Raw genomic sequence first — 21,990 nt, 5'->3', positions numbered from 1 at the left:
TGACTTTCATTGATCAGGTCTGTCAAGCCCAACTCCATACCTCCTCCAGCCCTCCTTCTCTCTGTGCACCCTATGTCTTTATTTCTACTGAAAACAGATGCCTGAATACTCTTTGTTTCCCAACAAAGGCCTGATGAGGTCAGTGCAGGGGGGACATGCAGGCAAGGCCTGGGAAAACAGAGGGGGAGGAGACAGGACTGATAAATAACTACTGCACGGCTGTGACGTCACACAGGAGAGGAAATCTGACTTATTGTGTTTGTGTGCCAAAAAACCCACATGAATGTGTGTAATTACTGATCACTTTCTCTCCAATGGAGGATCCTGTTTCTAAAACTTCACTTTATGGAATCTGTCTCTCTTTGCTGCCCTCTAGTGGTTTTGTGTTTCTTTTTTCTTTTTTCTGGTGGGTTGTGTTGTGTTCTCTGGCTGCTCCTGTGATATTAAGCTGTACATTTTTACCAAGGCTGCCCAGAGGCCCAATATCCCACGGAACAGGTTCACTCCATATCTATTGATCCTACATAATTTGATAAAAAAATGTTCACCACTACAGTACAATTCAATAATATCAATAGTACAATATCAATTATAACGGGTCCTTTTTACTCTGTCAAAATATGATATTGTGCTCATTTATTATAAAGTTGTGTTTTATCCTATTCCTTCCATTTATTCTTTAGGCTAGACCTATATCAAGTAATTAACACACAGAAAACCTCGGTCAAGGTAATATTCCATCATTAGGAGTACTGTATTGCGGTAATCAATGATTATATTTGTTATCATTAGGGCCAATGGTTGTTTTCATTATTAATCAATCCATTGTTTAGTTAATACAATGTCAGAAAATAGTAGAAAAAGGTCCATTATTATTTCCCAGAGCCCAATTTAGCACATTCAAATGTCTTTTTGTTTGACCAACAGTCAAAAACCAGAAGATGTTGAGCTTACTATTTGAAGCTAGCACACATTCATATATGAGAAAACAATTGCCTATTCATTTTCTGTTAATCACCTAATCAATTAGTGAACTTTATCAATTCAGCTTTAGAGTACTGGTTGATTTCTTGTGCCTTAGAAAATGATCATTTGTCTTACCACATTTGCGTAGTGCTTAAAAATCCCCACAAAGAGACCAATAATTACTTCTACATATTTAGTTCCTTTTAATATTTAACAAAACCAACAACGCACTACAATAAAGTGGTAAAGTGAGGTTTGAATCTGTCCCTGGTTAGATTCCAGGTCTAGATGACCTGGTCATGTTGTTGGTTCCACTGAACAATGTGTAAGATGATGCTACAGTATGTGACACTATGATGGGTTGATGATGCAGTCCATTAATTTCTATAAATACAAAAGTGGTTTCTATATTTATTCATGTAACCAGTGTGTGAAGGACTGTAGTGCTTAATTGGCAGCCATTAATCCAGTATGACGTTGTACTGTGACTGAGGAAAGTTTGGTAATTATAAAGATACACAAGCCATTCACCAAGGGAAATTATAGTTGTAGCATTAACACTTGTGCATGGTTGACAGCTTCACGTCCTCATTGTTTGGGGTCGTACAGACCCTATACCACTAAATGTGTTTAAAAAAATTTTTTTTTATTAAAAATATTTAGATTTAGATTTCAAAATACAGAAATTACCATAACGTTCTTACATGAAGGATAGAAATAATTCATGGTAAACTGACTAGTCTTTCAAGCACTCAACCCACTTTACACTTCATGTTCACATTTACACAATGCATACACTGATGGTCATGTTTTATATCATGTTATGTAAGCTATAAACAAATATTCCTTTTGTTTCCAAAAAGTCATTCACATACAAAGAAATGTACAGTATATAAGTATGAAGCAGCTATACGGGGAGTTCCTGGAGCCCACAAATAAATAATGACTCACTGTCTTATGTTTTGTTGTAGATATTTTTCTATTTCAGAAGATATTTAGTTGTCAATACTGCAAATAACAGGATTGTGCAAGAATGTTTGTCTTCCATCAGTACACCATCATACATTTCAGGGCAAATCTCTATTACATTTTCCATCACGACATGGTTTTCTGTTTTCTCTGAACTGCACTTGTTGAAAAGAGATTGCATTCTCCATGGCAATCAGCCTTTTATTTCTGTATGATTGCATATCCAACCTAGTCTTAAGCTTTCCAGAAAGAAACGCTATGGGCTGTTCATTCAGAGTGCCCTTGGCTTGTGAAAAGGATGGTTTGATGGAGAAAAAGCTGCAGTCATTCAGTATGTTCTGGCTCCTGCAAACAATTGACAAAGTACTGTTCAAATGTTCAGTTCAGACAATTTATTAATCCCAATGGGCAATTCATTTGCAGCTTCCCAGTCCATACAGTCAGTTCAACAAACAAACAATAGTAAAAAAATAAAATAAATAAATAAAAAATAATTATATAGTAGTTACAGTATATAGGTTCAGTAATTTAAAACCAGGCCAGGTATGGCATGTCCTTCTGCTTTCACTGTGTTCCCTGACTAAACATTCACTCTAAAATACCATATTTATTGATGTAATGAATGCATTCATGTTCTTCACTATAAAGAAAATGTAGTGATTTATGCCCTTATGTCCCCAGAAATCTTTTAAATGGAAAATAAAACCAGACTGCATCATTATGCTTCATGAATCCTAGAGCAGAGAGTGAGCTGTTTGCAGTCTTGACATTGAGAGCGTCGTGATCACTGCAGCAAACTATGAGGGTTGCTACTGTTCACATAACAGATGCAGTTATGTCAGGCTGTGCAGGCACGTATTTTCAAGTGGCTTCTGCTGGGAGAATAATGTGTGATGCTTATATAAACTAAAAATATATATAAAATGAACAGGCCACCATTGAACAGAAAACAAACCAAATGATTATGACAGCATTGTAAAAGAAAAGAATGAACACAATTAATTAATACTCACTCCTCCTGTGTTTATGACACCAGGGATTTGGGCAGTTATCTGGACACTCTGTCCATCAGTTTATTCAGCCATTTATCCATAATAAGGCCTGTCCAATATAGGCCTACATCAATTAGGTTTGAACAGATTAAAATGCTTTTAAAAAATAAAAATAAAAGGTTTGTCTCAAGCCAAAATGTTCAAAAGCATAATTTAACTCCGATTTATATACTTTTTAAACACATTTGGAAAACTCTTCTCTCTATATATTTACAGACTTATTTAGAGCTCATAATTTTAAAAGAAAAACCACACTTGTTTAAAGTAGAGATCTTGGGTGCTTTTTCGGTTTGGGGCTGCTCTGGGCTTCTATAAAAGGAGTGTGTTGTCTGGATGAGACGGTGACGCAGGCCCTGCGCTTGGTGTAGGTGTATAAAGAGGAGACATCGGCTCTGTTTCGGTGCACACATAGGGAACCAAATGGTTTGCTAGGATTTTAGCCTGGAGACGCTTCACAGAACACGGAGATGAACGCAACTGAGAAGATTTACCTTCCCGTTGATGGCATCCTCGAAATGTTCAACTCTCTCACCGGGCATCTTCAATCAGGCATTACGCACCCAGTTCTTAAGAGCGCAGCCTTTACCCCAGTAGCCCAGAACCCCAAAGTCTCACACATATCGAAGACAGGCATGGCCATCATCAAGACGGGTAAAGGGCTTTGGAGACAACAAGATAAAAGAGTGGTTGCAAGTAGATCGAGTTCTGGCAATCGGCAGGTTTCGACTGATAAACTCCCCAAAAGGTCCATGGATCTGCTGGAGTTGGGTCTGACCAAGCCCAGGAACTGTCACAGAATAGTTGTGCTTGGCGCACCCAAAGTAGGTAAAACCAACATCCTCCAGTGGTTCTTGGGTAAGAAGTTTGAAGAGCACTACGAACCCACAACCGAGGATTTCCACAGAAAACTGTTCCACATAGGAGGGGAGGCATATCAGATCGATCTTCTGGACGCTGCAAGCGAGAGGGACTTCCCTGCTAAACGGAGGTTATCCATACTGACAGGTAAGCCCTGTGATTATTAAAAACCATTGCAGTTGTGTTAAGTAGACTGTAGACATACAATTGTTTGTGTTTTAGGAATACAATTTCACATAAATATGCCATAATAACCTCACTATTGAATGTAATAGTATTTTTGTCAATAATTAAAGTGACGCTCTCGCTGTTTCTCTCCAGGTGACACCTTCCTGCTTGTGTTCAGTTTGGATGACAGAGAGTCCTTCAATGAAGTCTGTGAGCGGCTCAACGAGATCAAAGCTGCTAAGGCAAAGTTACTGAACAAATTAAAACATCCCGCGAGAGTACCACCAGTCGTGATATGTGGAAATAAAGCGGACTTGGAGGAACAGAGGGCCGTCAGACGATCAGAGGTAACAGAAATTCTCGGCGAGGATGTCGCATTCTTCGAAACCTCTGCTAAAGAAGGTACCGGAATGGAAGGTGTGTTCAGGGCCCTAGCCACTCTGGGCGGAATGCCTGCCGAGACGAGTCCGTCACGGCACCAGATCATATCCATCCTCACCTATCAGTCGATGTGCATCGGCCAGCGAGGCAGGAGAGGGAACCGGAGACTCGGTGCGCCCTGTGCCGCCGTCGATCCTCTGGCTTGCCGCCCGAGCTTCACCAGCGACCTACGGCTGGTGCTAGAATCAAGCACCAAGCACAACAAACCCGAGATGTGTCAGATTCAATGAATTGTGAGCCTTCTCGATAAACCAATTGCAGTAGTATGCTGCAATTTCATATTATGTAAGGAGTTATACTCCGTAGCACCTGGCTGGACCAGTGCAGTCATCTTTTGTTTTTGTAGAAATATATGTAACTATTTATATTATCCTATAATAAAAATATTTCTAATTGTCATATGCTTTTGTTCTATCATTCATTTTATTTCAGACACTGAAGAATCAGATCAATGTGATAGAGATGTAATTAGATTGTGTTCACTGTTCATGGACGTCATGCAGTCGATTGCTTTCAAGTGATGATGCACAACATGACCATACGTGTGTGGGAGGACGATCAGCGTGAGGAGATGACTCATACACATCTAATATTTTTTATCAGAAAGGAGAGATTGTTCACATTTTAAATCATCCCGTGAGCCGTGACACTGTGAATGTCATCAAGAGTAGATGTGTTACAATGCTTGGTTAAGCAGCACTAATAGCCTACACACTCATGTGTCTCCATTGTGCTTCGAGGAAAACACAAAGAGTTAGAGCATCATGTATTAAAGAGGGAGAGGGAGAGAGACATAATGGACTCTGTGAAATCAGCACCATGGAGAGAGAGCCCACATCAAACTCAGCTCTACCACTGAGTAGAAAGTTAATTTATATCCTGAAAAACAGTCGGCCTTTTCTTTTTCATCCAACCCACTCTTCAGGTCTCTTGGGTTGTGAAAAAGATGGTTTTGAGTATCCTGCAATGAACTGACAAAGTACTCTGTGCTGCTAGGATGTTAATGTTCAATTCAGTACTTTAAAGTCTGGCCAGATATTATATGTCCTTCACAGTATTCCCTTTCTAAACCTTCTCTCACAAATACTATAATTGTTGATGCAAATGAATGCCTTTAAGTTCTTCGCTGTAAAGTGAAGGTAATGATTCTTTATAGAGTGGGAAATAGAACCAGATCGCAGTTGCTGAAGCTGGTGGTGCTGCAGAGGACTCATCATCAGGCTTCATGAATTATAGAGCAGAGAGTGAGCTGTTTCTCCAGCCTTTCCACTGAGTGCATCATGATCACTGCAGCAAACTACAGGGATTGTACGCAAGTTCTGCTCATAACAGCCTTATAAATAACCAATTCCCAGTGCAAAGTTATGTCTGGATGCACAAGCACATATTTTCCAGTGGCTTCTGTAGGGATAACACTGTGGGATGCTTATATGAGCATACAAATACATAAACACTACAACACGGTTGATTCAAATATCCGCTTTTAAACTAAATGTTTATGAATCTCTCTGGCTGTAACAGCACTTCAAAACAATAGTTCTTACTAGAAAGTGCGAGGGCATACATCATTGGTGTTCAATCACTTATATTCTCTCCTGCACAATCTTTTATTTTGATTAGAATTGAAGTGTTACTGAATGGGTCAGTGAATCGCTTTGAATAACAGCCATTAACACAGGCTGTATCCACATCAAACTGAAACATTTGATAACACTAGATTTTATAGTACATGATGTCTTTAAAAATGTGTCTTTTCCTACACTCAGTGACAAATTACAAAGTTCTGAGACTGTATTAGTTGTTATTTGACTTAGGGTAGTTTAGTTTGTTGGGTTTATAATTCCCAAATGTTTCTCCAAATTACCTATTCATAAGGATTAATACAGTTATGCTCCAGAAGAGAGTTGGAGTCTATTTAAAGAAGAAGATGCAATTTCCTTTGTACTGGGAGAGTAATAATTATGTTTAAAAGACAGTAAAATTGCTTATTGAATTTTTTTTCCAGCCAAGCAATAATTTCATGACAGCCCTTTTAAACATACAGTATATTACCATTAAATGTTCTGAGTCTAGGCCTGTCACAATAACAAATTTTGCTGGACGATTAATTATCCCAGAAATTATTGCGATAAACAATAATATTGTCGTTCTGAGACCATTTTCATCTAATATAATGATAATGGCATAATAATGCAGGTACACCTTTTCAAAGATCAATACACTTTTATTTCTAATGAATGTTTAACACTAGAACTGGAAGACATATACATATCCACAATAAATGAACAAAACAACCAAAAACAATAAATAAAATGGACTCTCAGTCTCTGTTAACAAAAAATGCACTGGAATAAAAACCAAACACAATCAAAAACAATAAATAAAATGGATTTTTTTCAGGGTAAAATAAGGGGCTGTTCACATGACAGCTAAACAGCAAAGTAACACTGAAATGTGAAAAATGGCAAAGCCTTAAATAAGGAATTTCAATATTGAAGATGAAACTTAAATAAGTCAGATTTGGCCTATAAATATCTGCCTGTTTTCAGTTTTTTCTTTTTTTACATGTCTTGCCAGCCTAACCCAGATACAAGCTTAGTTAGAGAGACGTTATCTGCTCTATTAACATTACTGTCATTGTGGGTTGGAGATCCTCTTTGTTTGTCCATCAGCATGGCGGTCCCTTTGTAGCCTCTGACTGATTTGTCTTTCCAGCATCACCAGTAGAGCTGGCAGTATGCTGTCCAGCAAGGCCAGTCCATCCCAGGAGCAGCGCAGGCCTCTTATAAGAAGGAAAGAAGAAAAATCATAATCATAAGAGAATCAGTGTAGCTGCAATGATAGGTTGATTAATCAATTAATTGTTATTTTTAAATCAAAAAAGCCAAACATTTCCTGGTCCCAGCTTCTCAAATGTGACGCTTTTCTTTGTCTTATATTGTATCTTTACTGAATATTTTGGGGTTTTGGACTGCTGATAAGTCAAATTACCTATATGAATACATCGTCCTTAAACTGTGGGGAATTATACCGGGCATTTTCCCATATTTTCTGAACAATATGATGAATTAAGAAAATAACCAGCAGATTAATCAATAATGAACAGAATTGTTGCAGCTCTAAACAAGCGGGTAATTCTCCACTTGCCAGTGAAAATGTAAAACTTTGAATTCAAGTATTGAAAAATGATATGAGTCATGAGTCACCTGTCATCCAGAATAAGTTGTCCACTCTGTAGCAATTCTTGGAAGTCGTTAGATGTACCAAAGACTTCATGGAGGCCCAGTTGAGGGCTAAACAACTCCCAATGCTGTTAAATACCACAAACAACATTATCACATTTCTCAAAATGTGTTGAATACTGAACATAACCTTCACTGACAGAGAAGATTACACAGAAACGTATAGAATTTCTTCATTCAGTGCCTTTTATGTTGGTATAAAGGGTTCACCTTGTGATTAATGCCCTTGGACATTCTCATTCCCATCACCAGCACCTCCTCCAATCTGGCAAAGAAACATCTTTCATATGAGAACTTCACAGTGACCAGACTTTGATAATGACAAGGACAGAGTGAGTAAATGGACAAGTCTGATAATAGCATTTCACAAGGACAGAATGTCTGAGAAAGCAAACACATGTACAACAACCTCCGACACTATGCTTCTCACACTTCGCTGATACATAATTGTTACATTTCACATGAAAATGACAGCTGCCCCCTTGTGTAATAACCAAATACACTCATTACAACACACTAGGGCTGCAACTAACGATTATTTTCATAGTCGATTAATCTGTTGATTATTTTCTCGATTCGTTTTTTGGTCTATAAAATGTCAGAAAATGGTGAAAAATGTGGGTCAGTGTTTCCCAAAGCCCAAGATGACGTCCTCAAATGTCTTGTTTTGTCCACAACTCAAAGATATTCAGTTTACTGTCACAGAGGAGAGAAGAAACTGGAAATTATTCACATTTAAGAAACTGGAATCAAAGAATTTTTACTTTTGTCTTAAAAAATTACTCAAACCGACTAATCGATTATCAAAATAGTTGGCGATTAATTTAAGAGTTGACAACTAATCGATTAATCGATTAATCTTTGCAGCTCTAAAACACACAACCCTACAGCTCACAGTTCAAGATGGCTGAGTTGAATCCGCCTCCGTGTCCCATGTCCCCTCTGCTGGACTTCACGGATCCAGACATCTGGCTCCAGAGTCTGGGTCCGGGCCTCCCGAATGATACCTCCCTCCCCGAGAGGAACAAACCGCCCGTGTGCTCCTGCCACAGACAAAAATGTTAACTTTTCCACAAGTACAATATTTATCAATCACTGCTTACAATCTAGATAATAGCTCACCTGGGCCAACACCGATGTACTGTCTTCCCTTCCAGTAGCTCGTATTGTGATGACTCACTGACTTCTACATAACACAAAGTGAAGCATTATCGTGTAGTCGTGATTGGTCCTCTCAGACGTGTTCGTGAGGTAACATGGTGCAGGACAGAGTTAGATATCTGCCATGTTGGTGGAGACATTTCATCAGAAACAAAACAGAAAAGATGAATAATAGTCAGGAGTATCTCTCAAAAGTCTTAGTCTTCCACATCATCTATTTGAAGCAGGGCTGTGCAATTAATCAAATTTTCGTGATTACGATTTTGGCTCCTAACGATCGGAAAAACAATGTAAATGAGAAAAAAAATGATTTTGCACATGACGTTTTGCAAGTAAACTCTTATTTTGTCTTGTGTTCTGAATGGGAAAATTATTAAATGAAATTTCACAGTTCAAGGTGGTTTCACTGTTGATTTTTAAGTTCAATAAATGCAACATTTCCAAAAGTCAATGAGTGTGTTAAATAATCGTGATTTCAATATTGACCAAAAATAATTATGATACAAATTTTTTCCATAATCAAACAGCCCTAATTTGAAGTTATTGTGTTTTATATGTTGTTGTGTAATGCATGTTTATTCCTTATAATAAGCACTTTGCATTAATTATTCCAAAGGTTTTCTACTAATTAACTAAAAGACTCAATGTCCCCTAAGGTGAGGAGGACAGAAGTGAGCCAATTTTCTGCTCAGGACTTACGTGTCTGGCAAAGTTAGACACCTCGTACTGCAAAAAGCCATGCTGGTGGAGAGTCCTCCTGGCACACTGGTACATCTCTGCTGTCACATCTTCAGCGGGCATGGTCACCTCTCCTCCTAGCACCTGTTTGAACAGCTGGGTGCCTCGCTCCAACGTCAGTTGGTACAGAGACACATGGTCATCGCACACCCTCAACAGTTCAGACAACTCATTCTCCCAGGATTCAGCGCTCTGTTTGGGCCGACCGAACATGACATCCACCGACACCCTCCCAGGGCACAGCCTCCTGGCCTCTTCCACAGTTTGCAAAGCCTGATGAGGGCTGTGGTCTCTTCCCAGAATTTTCAAATCCCCATCTTGTAAAGACTGAAGAAGTGAAAATGTGACACATGCAACTACACAGTTCCTAATCTAATCTTCTGTAATCTTATAGATGATATATTCACCTGGACCCCGATGGAGAAACGATTCACCCCTGCACGGCAATAGTCCTCTAACTTTGACTTTCCCACAGGAGTAGGGTTGACCTCGAGCGTGACCTCAGCCTTATCTGAGAGATACGCCCGGCTGGAAACACTTTCCAGGACTGCGGCAATGGTTGAAGGGTGAGCCAGGCTTGGAGTTCCACCGCCAAAAAATACAGAGGTAATACTGCATGGAAATATCAAAATTAAGGGTGGGTGAAGGCATGTGTTAAAAGTTGATTTAATGGGGAAAGTAGGGCTCGGCGTTATATCGATATTACATCGATATCGATACATGAGATTAGACATTGTCTTAGACTTTGGATATCCTAATATGACACGTGCTGTTTTTTCCTGGTTGTAAAGGATGCATTACAGTAAAGTGATGTCATTTTCTGAATTTACCAGACTGTTCTAGCTGTTCATTATTTCCCTTTACCCACTGAGTCATTATATCCATGTTACTGATGACAATTTATCAAAAGTCTCATTGTGTCTATATTTTGTGAAAGCACCAACTGTCAGCCCTACAATATCACCGCAATATCTATATTGAGATATTTGGTAAAAGATATTGTGATATTTGATTTTGTACATATCGCCCAGCTCTATTGGAAAGTCTAAGAAAATCACCATACCAAGAAACCTGACTGAGCTGCAGCAATGTCTCAGTCTCCCGCTGAAGGCACTCAGTCATCATGGGGTCATTGTTCTCTCTGGGTATATACTTGTTAAAGTTGCAGTAGGAACACCTTCTGAGGCAGTAAGGCCACTGTAGAAGAAGAGAGAAGGAAGGTTATTTGACATTAGTTGGGCAAAGTTTCTAGACATGACATAGCATTTGCATTAGACTGAAAAATAGATTTAATTCAGTGCATGGGTATGAATATTACTGGAATTGTTGGGTCTTTGTAAATGATAGAGTGTGGTCTAGACCTACTCTCTGTAAAGTGTCTTGAGATAACTCTTGTTATGATTTGATACTATAAATAAAATAGAATTGAACTGAATTTAATATTTATCTGCATAGAATTATTTAATCAGTTAAATTGACCAAAGCCAGCTCACGTGCACGTAGAGAGATGCCTGCTTTGTCAGACGTGGAGAGCCCGCCCGTTCAAATACATCCTCTCTTATTTCTCCCCCAGAAGCCTCAGAGAAGCAGCGCAGACCGGGAGAGAAGGCACATCTGGTCGCACGCAGCGTGTGTTTGATCATTCTGGTGACAGTGTTTCTATCAGGTTTAGTTTCTATCTATCTGTCTGAAGGTTGTCCTTCAACTGAACACATGGTCCCGTAGCGACTACACGAGTCTGGCTCATGGATGTATTAAGAGAAGTCTGGCTCCATCATAAAGATAAAAATGGTAGCCTATCAAAGTTTCCGTGAAAACAATGTGGCAGGAGTTACTAATGGACAAAGTTGCGTAAAGTCATTTTGTCTGTTAACAACTCTCTTATGGTGGTTGTTGACTTGTGACGTCGCTCCAAACAGGAAATACATAAATGTGATTTCCTCTTTGTGTGTTACACAGTTTGACCACTCAGAGGCGCTGTAGGCCTATTACTATTAAATAAAAAAAATAAAATAAAAAAGGCCTATTACTATTACTATTCCCACACTTCTTGTCCACTAAATTATAGGTTGATGAAACTTACCATGCAAGTGAAAACTAACTATGGCAATAAATCACACTCTGACTCTGAAAACTTAAACAAAAAATGGCTTAACCTGTTCAAATCCACCTCTTTTGCTTGATTTTCTACTTAATTTTTTTTTTTCAAGAAACTGCATTTTTTTTAAATTAAAGAGATGTTGGTGACTTGTTCTGTTATTGAACGAGTAATGGTGTGTGCCCAGGTGCTTGATCACTTTAACCATGGACCTGTAAAGCTGCTTTTACAGTTTGTATGGAGAATGTGAATTTATCTGAATATTTATTCTATTCATGTTGGCCTTTTTGCATGAGGCTGGTCTGCAGGTTTTTGTAAACACTGTTGTTTGTGGCAGTGTCAACACATAGTCTATATTTAGAATATAAATCTGTGCTCTACTCACACAGGATCAAACTAATTTAATGAGCTATTGATTTCTCTGGTCCCCAGAAATAACACTGTCTGGTGAGCTGATAGTGAGATAACCTTGTAGGGTGCTAATTTGAACAGAGAAACAAAAAAATCAACATTGATGAATGTTAATAAAAGTATTCACTCACCAGGGTTACAGTCACTTAAATATCTTCATCATTTTGAGGTTAGAGCCAACTCAGCTCTTTTAGTGGATAAACAACTCACCAGTCAATGCTTGTCATCTTCAAATAATTACCTCTGACCAGCGTGATGGTTATATAAATCACAAATCTGACGTGTGGCTATATTTTAATGAAGAAATGAGCCACCACATCCACCACAAATAAAATGTAGGCTATTAATCCTTTCCCATCCTTAACAATTTTACCAAAGTACAAAATACAAAAGTACAAAACAAAGTACTTCATCTAAGTATTTAATTAAGAATGTCAATAAATGTGAATGTGCTCACTAGCAGCTTCCAACCCTGGGGACATTTTCCACTTAATATTAAATCTAGTACCAATTACCTAATTGAGAGAGAAAGAGAGAGAGAGAGAGAGAGAGAGAGAGAGAGAGAGAGAGAGAGAGAGAGAGAGAGAGAGAGAGAGAGAGAGAGAGAGAGAGAGAGAGAGAGAGAGACAGAGAGAGAGGTGTTTTCATTGAATACATAGAAGAGTTATGTTATGACTTCAGTCTAGTGAGAAGCTGGCAAATCTTGTGATAATCCAAATTAAAAGAGTGAATCTGTGCTGTAAATCTGCCAAATGGATAAAAGAAAGAAAGGTAAGCTCACTGATTTAATATATAGCCTACAAGGGCTAACAAATAACCTATGGCATGGACTCTGCTTTCCTTTAACTAAAGCTGCAAATCTGAAAGGAGCTGTATCAGTTTGCATTCTGTTTAGAAGTAATGTTGTACAGACATGCATGGTGCCCAGAGGATAAATCCCAATGACATTGGAGATTCTCTGACTTTTCTTCTAGCGCCGCTTTAAGGTTGATTCATTTTAGGTGAAATAGCTTGCCATGATATTTGTAACCACTTTGGTAAGCCTCAGACTTTTATGTAGGGCCTTTATCAACATTTCAATTTGTCTAATACTTTGGTTTATGACCAAATACCTACCAAATTAGTTACATTTCCATCAGTCTCAGCAGTAATTTCTGTTTTGTGCTAATTAATAAAGTTTAGCATGGTGAAACTGGCAAGCTTTATACATGCTTACCATCACCATCTTAGCATTGTCATTGTGAGCATGTTATTATGCCAACATTACAATTTAGGTTAAAACATAGCCTCACAGAGGCTTGACTTGTAGTCTTGTACAACAGTGATTGTAGATAACTCGTTTTAGCAATGGAGTTGTTTTTCTTCACCCCTCTTTATTATTTTGTTACATATGAATTTGATACACTTAAAAGCTAACAATTCTATGGAAAGAGAATGTACAAACATGATATACATTACCAATGATAAGTGTGAGCAAATGCACATTACGTTTTGTATTTTTAAAAGGATCTCCTACAGAATTAAGGCTTATGGTGGTCGGCAGCAGGGGACCTTGGCAGTTCCTTCTAACAAATGCAATACTTGGGAGGGAGGAGTTTTCAAACAATATCACTGGCATTTCTGACAGCAGGAAGAGTACTGGAGAGCTGGCTGGTAGACGAGTGGCTGTGATCAATGGACCAAACATCTTTGACAAGGATATATCTCAAACTAAAAGGAAGATGGAGCTGAGAAGGTCTAAGTGCTTATGTATTCCTGGTCCCCATGCCTTTCTTGTTGTCTTTGACATGGAGAAAATCTCCCCGAATGAAATAAGAACCCCCAAACTGTTGAGGAAACGCTTTGGAAGACATTGTCCGAGGCACTGCATGGTTCTCCTGGCTTATGAAGGAAACCTGGAGGGAGCTGACCTGGAAGACAGGGTGCAGAAGAGTGACTGGCCCCTGAAGGAACTGATCGAGAAGTTCGGTGGACGCTTTCACGTTTTCAGCAAGAACTGGAGAGATTGCAGCCAGGAAAGAGTGCTGCTGCAGAAGATCGAGAGGATGGTGGCCTCCTTAGGAGGGGGCTGCTTCTCCAGCAGAAGTTTCCAGAAGGCTGAGGACTGTGTGAGGAAGGAGGAGAAGAGGCTCATGAAGCAGAGGACAGCAGAGATAGAGAAGACATGGAGGGAGATGGAGAAGCAATACATAGCGGAGGAACTGTATCACCAGAAGGACGCCTACACCAGCAGTGTCAGTGCTGAGATCAGAGCCAAGGCAGAGATGGACAATGGATGGCTCAGAACCTCCATGGCAAGAGGACTAGGGACGGGTTTAGTTGTGGGAGCTGTCATGGGTGCACTGTTTGGGTCCATAGAGGGGCCAGGAGGTATGGTTCTTTATGGGATCATAGGTGGTGCAGTAGGTGGATCGGCAGGAGGAACAGCCCAGGTAGCTATAGAGCATATTGAAAACAGAGTGGCTCCTCCTGCCAGACTCAACTTTAACTCAATCTTCATCAATCGCTTTTTTGCAGCTCCTCGTCCATGACAGCGTGGTAACGACTTATTATGACCAGTTTTTCAGGAATAAAATGAAATGAATTGTATCTAAGTGTTGCTTATGTAGTTTTTAAGGCTGACTTGATACCAAAGTAGATAAGAAAATGTACCACTACCTTTAGGTTAAAACTAAAGCTTGGCTTGTTCTATGCAATGCTGCTGAAGGGAATTACTAATGGTCACAAGCACTAAATCTCATGGCTGATTTAAACTGTAAATTTGTATTTTGAATAAATCAGTCATTTGTGACAGCACATGTGAGAATTTGTTGTTTGGCAACCACAAAATTCAATCTCCAACATTTCCTGGTGTCTCACTGTAGGTTAGTTAAAGAGTAGCTCAGATAACATTCAGGGTGGAGTCTCAACTGAGAGTGCCATTGTCTAAAGCATTGCCCTTTTCCTTGATAACACACACTTTATGGCACCTGTTCAGTGTAAATCATTTGCAGTCTACGTATTATTTATTACCTGAAACTGTGAATAGAAGGAGACTGAAAGCAGTGTTACCTGGACAAGATCAACCTGAAGAGGTAAGACCACACTCTGCTCAGTAAATGTTTTTACCTTTACATTACTTTCTGTTTTACTTTTGGAAAAGCTACCTATTTTCCTTTGAATTCAGACCTTCAAATCATTTATGGACATGTTGCATAATCTGAGAGTGTTTTATGAATGTCAATGTAGACAAAACTTAACATTTCAGTAGTTGCTGCTTTGTGACGTAACAAACACTTTGGTTGCTACCTGTTTGACCACATACTTAACATCACATGTTTTATAGCTGCTTCTGTTCTTTGTTAGTGTATCTCTCCTTGATCACAAAGAAATTCTTTTGAACTCAAATGTCCGTGACACTGACATTTGGTAGAAAATAATCAGAGAGGGCTAGACTTCACTAAGTAAAAACAATCACATATCCTGTCCTTAGTGTATCATTGCATAATATGAGAGGAGTGCCATTCATGACACTCCTCTCATATATCAAGAACATGACGTCCCATTTGTCCTGAGACTCTGAATGCTGCATGGCTGAACTGAAAATATTTGTGCTTTGACATTTGAGATGCTTACAAATGCTCCTTTTTAAGGAGGTCAGTGGCAAGAACTTATAGTTCAAGATGGAATATTTGATTTGATAATACTTTGCATTTGTCAAATTTGCAGTATGTAGCTTTGACAGACAGCATATATCAATATGTTCTCAAATACAATGAGGGAGTATATTTACTTCATGTACAATTTTGAGGTATTTGTAATGTTTCCATTTTCTGCTTCTTTATACTTATATAATACATTTGAGGGAAATATCGTACTTTTTATTCCACTACATTTACAGTGTATAACATATATAGGTTCTAGTTACATTACAAAATGCTACTTACACAGTGATTCATCAGTAATTACAATCTAATAATGTCATCAGGACAACTTTACTGCAGAACCAGTGCTTTTCTTTGTACTTTTATTACATTTTGGTAATGGTTCTTTCTGTGTTACCTTATTTACCATTCAAACACAACACTCCCTCAAGTGCAAGCTTATTGAATTGAAATCCTCAAAAGAAGAGAAAAAAGCTTCCTCGTACTGTTGACATTGTCATGTCATTGTCATTTTCAGAGTATGGCCTCTACAATTAGCCTCCTGCCCGAGAAACACTTCTTGTGCTCTCTGTGTAGCGACATCTTCACCAGCCCAGTGACTATACCATGTGGACACAGTTTCTGCTTATCCTGTCTCAGCCACTACTGGACACGACACCAGTCCAAATACTGCCCCCACTGTAAGAGACTGTTTGCTGACAGACCTGACCTCAGCGTCAACCGCATTCTGGCAGAAGTCTCACACAACTACAGGACGGCTCGACCACAGAAACCACCCGATGAAGAAATGGTACTTTATTGCATTTGTCAGTTATTCCATCATATGTGATCTAATAAGTGTTACATACAGTTTAATATATTTGTGAATGCTTATGTCACTGTTACAGGTTATAGATGTTGAGCAAATGATTCAGGAAAGGCTGCAGAAGATAGAAAGGTTGAAATATTCTCTCGAGCTCCAAAAGGTGCGTCGGAAAACTCTGCATCATTAAAAATCTTTGTTTAAAAAAAAAGGATATCATTAAATGATGATGCATGTTGTTGTCCAATTAGAGCTCCTACCTCAGAGAAGTGCGAGTAAGCCAGAAGGTCTTCTCTGCCCTCGTACATGCTATGGAAAAAAATCACAAAGCGGTGGTTGATGCAATTGAGGAGAGACAGAGGGAGGAGGATAAAAAAGTAGAAACATTGGTGAAAGAGATCGAACAGGAGATCCAGGAGCTGAGGAAGGAGACCACTGAACCTGAACCTCAGATTCCTGTAAACAGTGATCAAAGTGACGATACAAAGCAAGTTACTGTGGTAAGCACCTTAACCTTCTGCAGATAATATATTGATATTGGTGACTGGCTACCATCAGTGAAAACTTTGTTCATCATGCTGGATGCAGAACATTGTTCCCACAATATGCCCCTCTGAGATGAAGGATTGGTCCAAGGTTACCGTAGAAACTGACCCTTGTGTTGGGGTCACCAGACGAGCACTGACAGACATAATGGAAAAGATAAAGGTAGAAGTCAACAGGCTCTCCAAATCTGGTGAGTAATGCAGCTATTATCTTTAAATTAAATGATTAAATAATCATTCTACAATTAATTCAATTAAAATAATGACATTTCTTTTTTTCTTCGTCTTTGACAGAACTTAAGCGAATAGAGAAATACACAGGTAAGTCTTCATCTACACAGAAACACTGTGTAAGGGACTGTATACAAATTAATGGGGGGTCCACATAAAACATCGATAATGCAATTTAATAAACATAAATATAAGATTGAACTCACTCTCCACACCCCAGTCATTTTCGTACAGCCCTTTATTGCTCTTGACCTTTTCTCCTCCCTGTTTCTTAGTGGATGTCAATCTGAGCGCGAAGACGGCCCACCCCTTCCTCTCTGTCTCAGATGACAGAAAACAGGTGAGACACACGGACAAGCTTCAGGAGGTACCAGATCACCCCAAGCGGTTTGACCGCGTGGCGAACGTGCTGGCCAAAGAAAGCTTCAGCAGTGGGAGGTGCTACTGGGAGGTGGAGGTCGGGGAGAAGATCGAGTGGAATCTGGGTGTTGTCAGACAGTCCATAAACAGGAAGGGCAAGTTCACAGTCTGCCCTGCAAATGGTTTCTGGACTTTAAGCCTGAAGGCTGGAGGCCAGTTTATTGCCAACACCTCTCCTGTCATGCCATTGGCACTCGAGCAGAGACCCTGGAAAGTGGGCGTGTTTCTGGACTACACAGAAGGCCGTGTGTCCTTCTACTGCGCAGAATCTGGAGTCCACATTCACACCTTCACAGATACATTTACTGACAGGCTTCATCCATTCTTCAGTCCTGGTCGCCTGCATGGGGGCAAAAATAGTGCTCCCCTAATCATCTCCTCTAGTTTCTGCAGCATTTAAACATCATACATAATATTTTGTATTTGTGATTATCTTTTCAGTGTCAATCCAGTATGTGAAATATATTTATTTAATTACAAATCCATATGAAAAACAACAATGAACCACATTTTCCCTGTCAGAACAGTGAACAAGAGGTTGCATAAGGACTGACTCCGTACACTCCAAAACTTCAATGAAACCCATAAACAGATTGAAAAGAAAGAGGAGGGTAGAAGAAAAGAGAAGACTCTCATAAATGAACAAGCGAGTCAAATTAGAAAAAGAAGAGAAAATGGGTGGCCGAGTTGGATGGATGTGAGGGGCTGCAGGGTTGGGACAGAGGTTGACGAGGAGCAGGGAGGGAGGGCACAGCAAAACAGCAGGGCATTGTGCTCGTACACCAGGCACTGGGAGACACACTCAAACACATTCATTCATTCACACACTGACACGGCCGTGCACACAAGCGCATGCTTCTGCCCACTGCCACACAGACTTGTGCTGGCATCTCGGAGGGCAGCCCCATCTCCAGTCCAGTCCTGGGTGTCGAAACTGATCGACCCTCTCTACTTCAGTTCACCTGACCTCCGAGATAGAGCCTCTCCAGCTCTTCAGCCTTCCTGTGGATTTTCAGGGCCGTCATTCACAACTCCAGGCATCCCAACTGATCTACACTAGCAAAGACCAGTAACACTATCCTGTGGACCAAGGAGAGCAGCGAGAGAACTTTTTTGAGGTAAATATCCTTTATAATATCCTCTAGTAGTGCATTAGTGACATTTCCAAAAATCTCAAAATCAAATTCAACTATACATTTGTGTGAAATGTGATGAGTTTGGTGGAATATAAAGACTGTTACCAGCAATTCTTGTATTATATGTTGACCTGTGTTTCAATTTAATATCCATATTTTATTGCAATAATTTCCTGAAAAGTATCTCTCTAGGCAGAGCTATTAGTTGTACCAAAGATAAGGCACAAATTCCTAAAGTGGGGTCTGGGGGCCTTTGAAGAACGTTGTAAATTTGTGCACAATATTTTGTAAAAGTGGGAGAATGTAGGCCTGTCAGAATGATTATTCTGATTTCAAGGATTCATATGATCTATTGTTATCTGCCCACTTACAACATAGACTTTGTCATTTTATTTGTATCTCATCTAACTAAAAATCCCCTCAGATGGGGATCTATTGGATATATGTTTATCTTAAAGGGGTCCAATAGGTAAAGCTTAACTCTTTGACATTTTTTAATCCATCCCTGTCATGAAGCAACCCCTGGATTGATTGTGCAGGGAGGTTTTGATTTACAGAATTGGTAAAATGTGGATACTGAGAGCTGTGATAAATAGATGACATAGGTCCTCCTGGCCCACTCTACAAGCTTTCATGAAAGATGCTTGTGTTTCAGAGTCTCCTCATGTTTTTCTGAGATAATCCACTCACCAGGCAAGGCGTAGCTCGACACCCACAGCTGTGTCAAAGACGGCTATTCTCTGTGGTTCTCACTGGAATCCACTAAACATGGGCCTCGCTGCCTGTTTCCAAATATGTATGATAAATATTTGCTCCATTAGTCTTTTCATACTTTACTAATGTAATGCTCGTTGTTGCAGGTAGTAAGAAGTTATGAATATTATCTGTGAGTTTTGTAGCACTATTTGTATGATGGCTAAACAATGATTCAAATTGGTTCTACTTTTTTGTCCATTTCTGATTTTCAGGATACCTGTCCATGTCTGAACCAAGCTGAGCTCAACGACATCATCACCTGAAGACTGAGGATCCTGCAGTGGAGCACAATATTTCCAGTACTGTAGACTCTTTGTGGGACTATAAGTTGTCTTTCTGCAACAAACAAAGACTGAAATAAAACAAAGACAAATCCATCTGATTCAAACAACACCTTTCACCATGGCTACCACGGGCATGCAGTTGCTGGGCCTAATCATGTCCCTTGTGGGGTGGGTGGGTGGGGCGATAGTATGTGCCATCCCTCTGTGGCGGGTCACTGCCTTCATCGGTAACAACATAGTGACGGCTCAGATCATTTGGGAAGGCCTTTGGATGAATTGCATTGTGCAGAGCACAGGTCAGATCCAGTGTAAGGTGTATGACAGTTTGCTGGCTCTGCCCAGTGACATGCAGGCTGCCCGAGGCCTCACGGTGTTCTCCATCCTGATCTGTGGCCTGGCTCTGTCTCTGGGTGTCCTAGGAGTCAAGTGTACTAAGTGCATCGGTGTAAACAGCGTCAAGGCCCGTATTGCTCGCATCTCGGGTGCCATTTTTGCCATTGCAGGGTTCCTCTACCTTGTGCCCGTCTGCTGGACTGCCCACTCCATCATCAGGGATTTCTATGATCCACATGTGGCAGCCCCACACAAGCGTGAGCTTGGCCCTGCCCTTTACATTGGCTGGGGGGCATCAGCCTTGCTCCTCATTGGGGGATCTCTGCTCTATGCTGGGTCAAGTCCCCCTGGCATGCCAGGCTCTCCCACCTTCAGCAGTGGAGAAAGTAGTCCTCGCAGGGCACCTGCCACACAGGTCAAAGGTTATGTTTAAGTTTCCAAAATTTTGGAATGCCTTCAAGTCCCACAAGTACACCCTAAACAATGACAAACCTGACTCCTCTCCTTTTGATTTTGCTACTTGTAATTATTTTATATTTAATGTTATTCCAGTTAGCTTTTTTCTCTCAAAAGCTGCAGGAGGCTGTTTGGGAACAACTGAACTCATTTTATTATTTCATACCTGATATCCTTTAATAACCTTATTCTCTGTAAGTGTTAAATACAATAAAAGTTTTTGTCCTCCAAATCCTCTACTGAGGGAAATAGTGTGTGTTTACATTTTTATGATAACAGATAAAATCTTACTCTGACTGCATGTGTTTGAGAGACGTATTATAGTAGTTTTAAAAAGGAAATCTTTGTTTGCTCCTTTATGTAAACACTACTAGGGGTTATACTGAGTGGAGAAGAACAATAGAACAATGGGGATGTGTGTACATTTGCTTGTGGTGCCATATTGTTGAGAAGTGTGTTTGTGGTCCTCCATCTTAAATCTTCCATCTCCTCTTCGGCTACCCTGTACCAGGAACAGAGAAGAAAACATATTTATTTTACAACATAAAAATCCTTGTATCCTTCAATTAACAGTGAGTAGAGTAAACCAGGCTTTCTTAGCGCAAGTGATCTCAGAGCTCACCTCCTAGTCACAATGGACAATAATTTACTGATATGGCTAAAGTTTTCATCCAATCACATATCTTGGATATTTTAAATGATATGAACATCATAATGTAACAAACAGATCAACACAGAATGTGAAGGTTTGTAACACGTGTGCATGCCTATGTGTCAGTGTCTCTGTCTGTAAGCAATGTGGGATGTTATAAGCCACAGTGGAAAAAGCATAATCTTTATTCATGAGACATTGTTCAGATCCCTCAGACTCTGTGCTCCTTTACTTTGAAGTAAATGATCATCCACAGAGAGTTTCAAAAACAATTGTCAGCGAATTAAAACCATTTGAGAGCCTTGGAGTTTGGTTACTGTACATGCTTCTGAATTTCAATACTCTTTCCCAAACTACATGTTCTTAAACTAGATTAACAGCATAGAAAATACTGTATACCATGGCATTTGCGTTCTATCTGCTGTATCTCTATGTCCGTAACAGCAGAAGACAGAGCAACACAATGCCACTTTATAGAGCATTACAGCACCACAATAACAATGGGCACCAGTGTTCCAAGTGCCAGGTAGTGACTCTTACATGACCTAAGTAGGCCTATACCAATGTTGGTAAAGTAATGCTGTAAATACAGTAAGGCAGACTGTGCTATTTTACTGTCAATTGTAA

General features: G+C 39.7%; 5 protein-coding genes across 5 annotated transcripts; 4 read left to right on the top strand and 1 right to left on the bottom strand.

Annotated features, from left to right (window-relative positions):
* Positions 1-3,411: 3,411 nt before the first annotated feature.
* rasd2a (RASD family member 2a) lies at positions 3,412-4,701 on the top strand. Its single transcript, XM_078269645.1, has 2 exons — positions 3,412-3,992; positions 4,167-4,701. Exons 1-2 carry the CDS (start codon positions 3,455-3,457, stop codon positions 4,682-4,684), a joined length of 1,056 nt encoding a protein of 351 aa, XP_078125771.1. The 5' UTR covers positions 3,412-3,454; the 3' UTR covers positions 4,685-4,701.
* Positions 4,702-6,651: 1,950 nt separating this feature from the next.
* rsad1 (radical S-adenosyl methionine domain containing 1) lies at positions 6,652-11,501 on the bottom strand. The gene is made up of 9 exons (XM_078270254.1): positions 11,089-11,501; positions 10,659-10,792; positions 10,003-10,207; positions 9,557-9,922; positions 8,819-8,882; positions 8,592-8,739; positions 7,907-7,961; positions 7,661-7,764; positions 6,652-7,236 (listed from the first exon to the last, which is right to left on the bottom strand). Exons 1-9 carry the CDS (start codon positions 11,236-11,238, stop codon positions 7,089-7,091), a joined length of 1,374 nt encoding a protein of 457 aa, XP_078126380.1. The 5' UTR covers positions 11,239-11,501; the 3' UTR covers positions 6,652-7,088.
* Positions 11,502-12,667: 1,166 nt separating this feature from the next.
* LOC144530679 (GTPase IMAP family member 9) lies at positions 12,668-14,897 on the top strand. Its single transcript, XM_078270345.1, has 2 exons — positions 12,668-12,875; positions 13,611-14,897. Exons 1-2 carry the CDS (start codon positions 12,857-12,859, stop codon positions 14,633-14,635), a joined length of 1,044 nt encoding a protein of 347 aa, XP_078126471.1. The 5' UTR covers positions 12,668-12,856; the 3' UTR covers positions 14,636-14,897.
* A 93-nt stretch (positions 14,898-14,990) lies between these two features.
* btr02 (bloodthirsty-related gene family, member 2) lies at positions 14,991-18,402 on the top strand. The gene is made up of 7 exons (XM_078270346.1): positions 14,991-15,178; positions 16,266-16,538; positions 16,636-16,713; positions 16,802-17,050; positions 17,139-17,286; positions 17,390-17,416; positions 17,602-18,402. Exons 2-7 carry the CDS (start codon positions 16,269-16,271, stop codon positions 18,144-18,146), a joined length of 1,317 nt encoding a protein of 438 aa, XP_078126472.1. The 5' UTR covers positions 14,991-15,178; positions 16,266-16,268; the 3' UTR covers positions 18,147-18,402.
* A 100-nt stretch (positions 18,403-18,502) lies between these two features.
* On the top strand, positions 18,503-21,665 carry cldnk (claudin k). Its single transcript, XM_078270348.1, has 2 exons — positions 18,503-18,864; positions 19,851-21,665. Exon 2 carries the CDS (start codon positions 20,041-20,043, stop codon positions 20,686-20,688), a length of 648 nt encoding a protein of 215 aa, XP_078126474.1. The 5' UTR covers positions 18,503-18,864; positions 19,851-20,040; the 3' UTR covers positions 20,689-21,665.
* The last annotated feature ends 325 nt before the right edge of the window (positions 21,666-21,990 follow it).

The sequence above is a fragment of the Sander vitreus genome, chromosome 15 (assembly GCF_031162955.1).
Source record: "Sander vitreus isolate 19-12246 chromosome 15, sanVit1, whole genome shotgun sequence".
NCBI lineage: Eukaryota > Metazoa > Chordata > Actinopteri > Perciformes > Percidae > Sander > Sander vitreus.
The sequence above is the reverse complement of the archived record's forward strand: the minus strand, read 5'-3'. Positions and strand labels throughout refer to the sequence as shown.

Bases quoted from the DNA above. Each gene is read 5' to 3' on its own strand.
- cldnk (XM_078270348.1), top strand. From the start codon at position 20,041: ATGGCTACCACGGGCATGCAGTTGCTGGGCCTAATCATGTCCCTTGTG.
- rsad1 (XM_078270254.1), bottom strand. From the start codon at position 11,238: ATGATCAAACACACGCTGCGTGCGACCAGATGTGCCTTCTCTCCCGGT. The intron at 7,765-7,906 runs GTGAACCCTTTA...GGTATTTAACAG, and splicing joins CCAAGGGCATTAATCACAAG to CATTGGGAGTTGTTTAGCCC. The intron at 7,237-7,660 runs GTGACTCATGAC...CCTTCTTATAAG, and splicing joins CAACTTATTCTGGATGACAG to AGGCCTGCGCTGCTCCTGGG.
- rasd2a (XM_078269645.1), top strand. From the start codon at position 3,455: ATGAACGCAACTGAGAAGATTTACCTTCCCGTTGATGGCATCCTCGAA. The intron at 3,993-4,166 runs GTAAGCCCTGTG...GTTTCTCTCCAG, and splicing joins GAGGTTATCCATACTGACAG to GTGACACCTTCCTGCTTGTG.
- btr02 (XM_078270346.1), top strand. From the start codon at position 16,269: ATGGCCTCTACAATTAGCCTCCTGCCCGAGAAACACTTCTTGTGCTCT. The intron at 16,539-16,635 runs GTACTTTATTGC...TCACTGTTACAG, and splicing joins AACCACCCGATGAAGAAATG to GTTATAGATGTTGAGCAAAT. The intron at 17,287-17,389 runs GTGAGTAATGCA...CGTCTTTGACAG, and splicing joins CAACAGGCTCTCCAAATCTG to AACTTAAGCGAATAGAGAAA.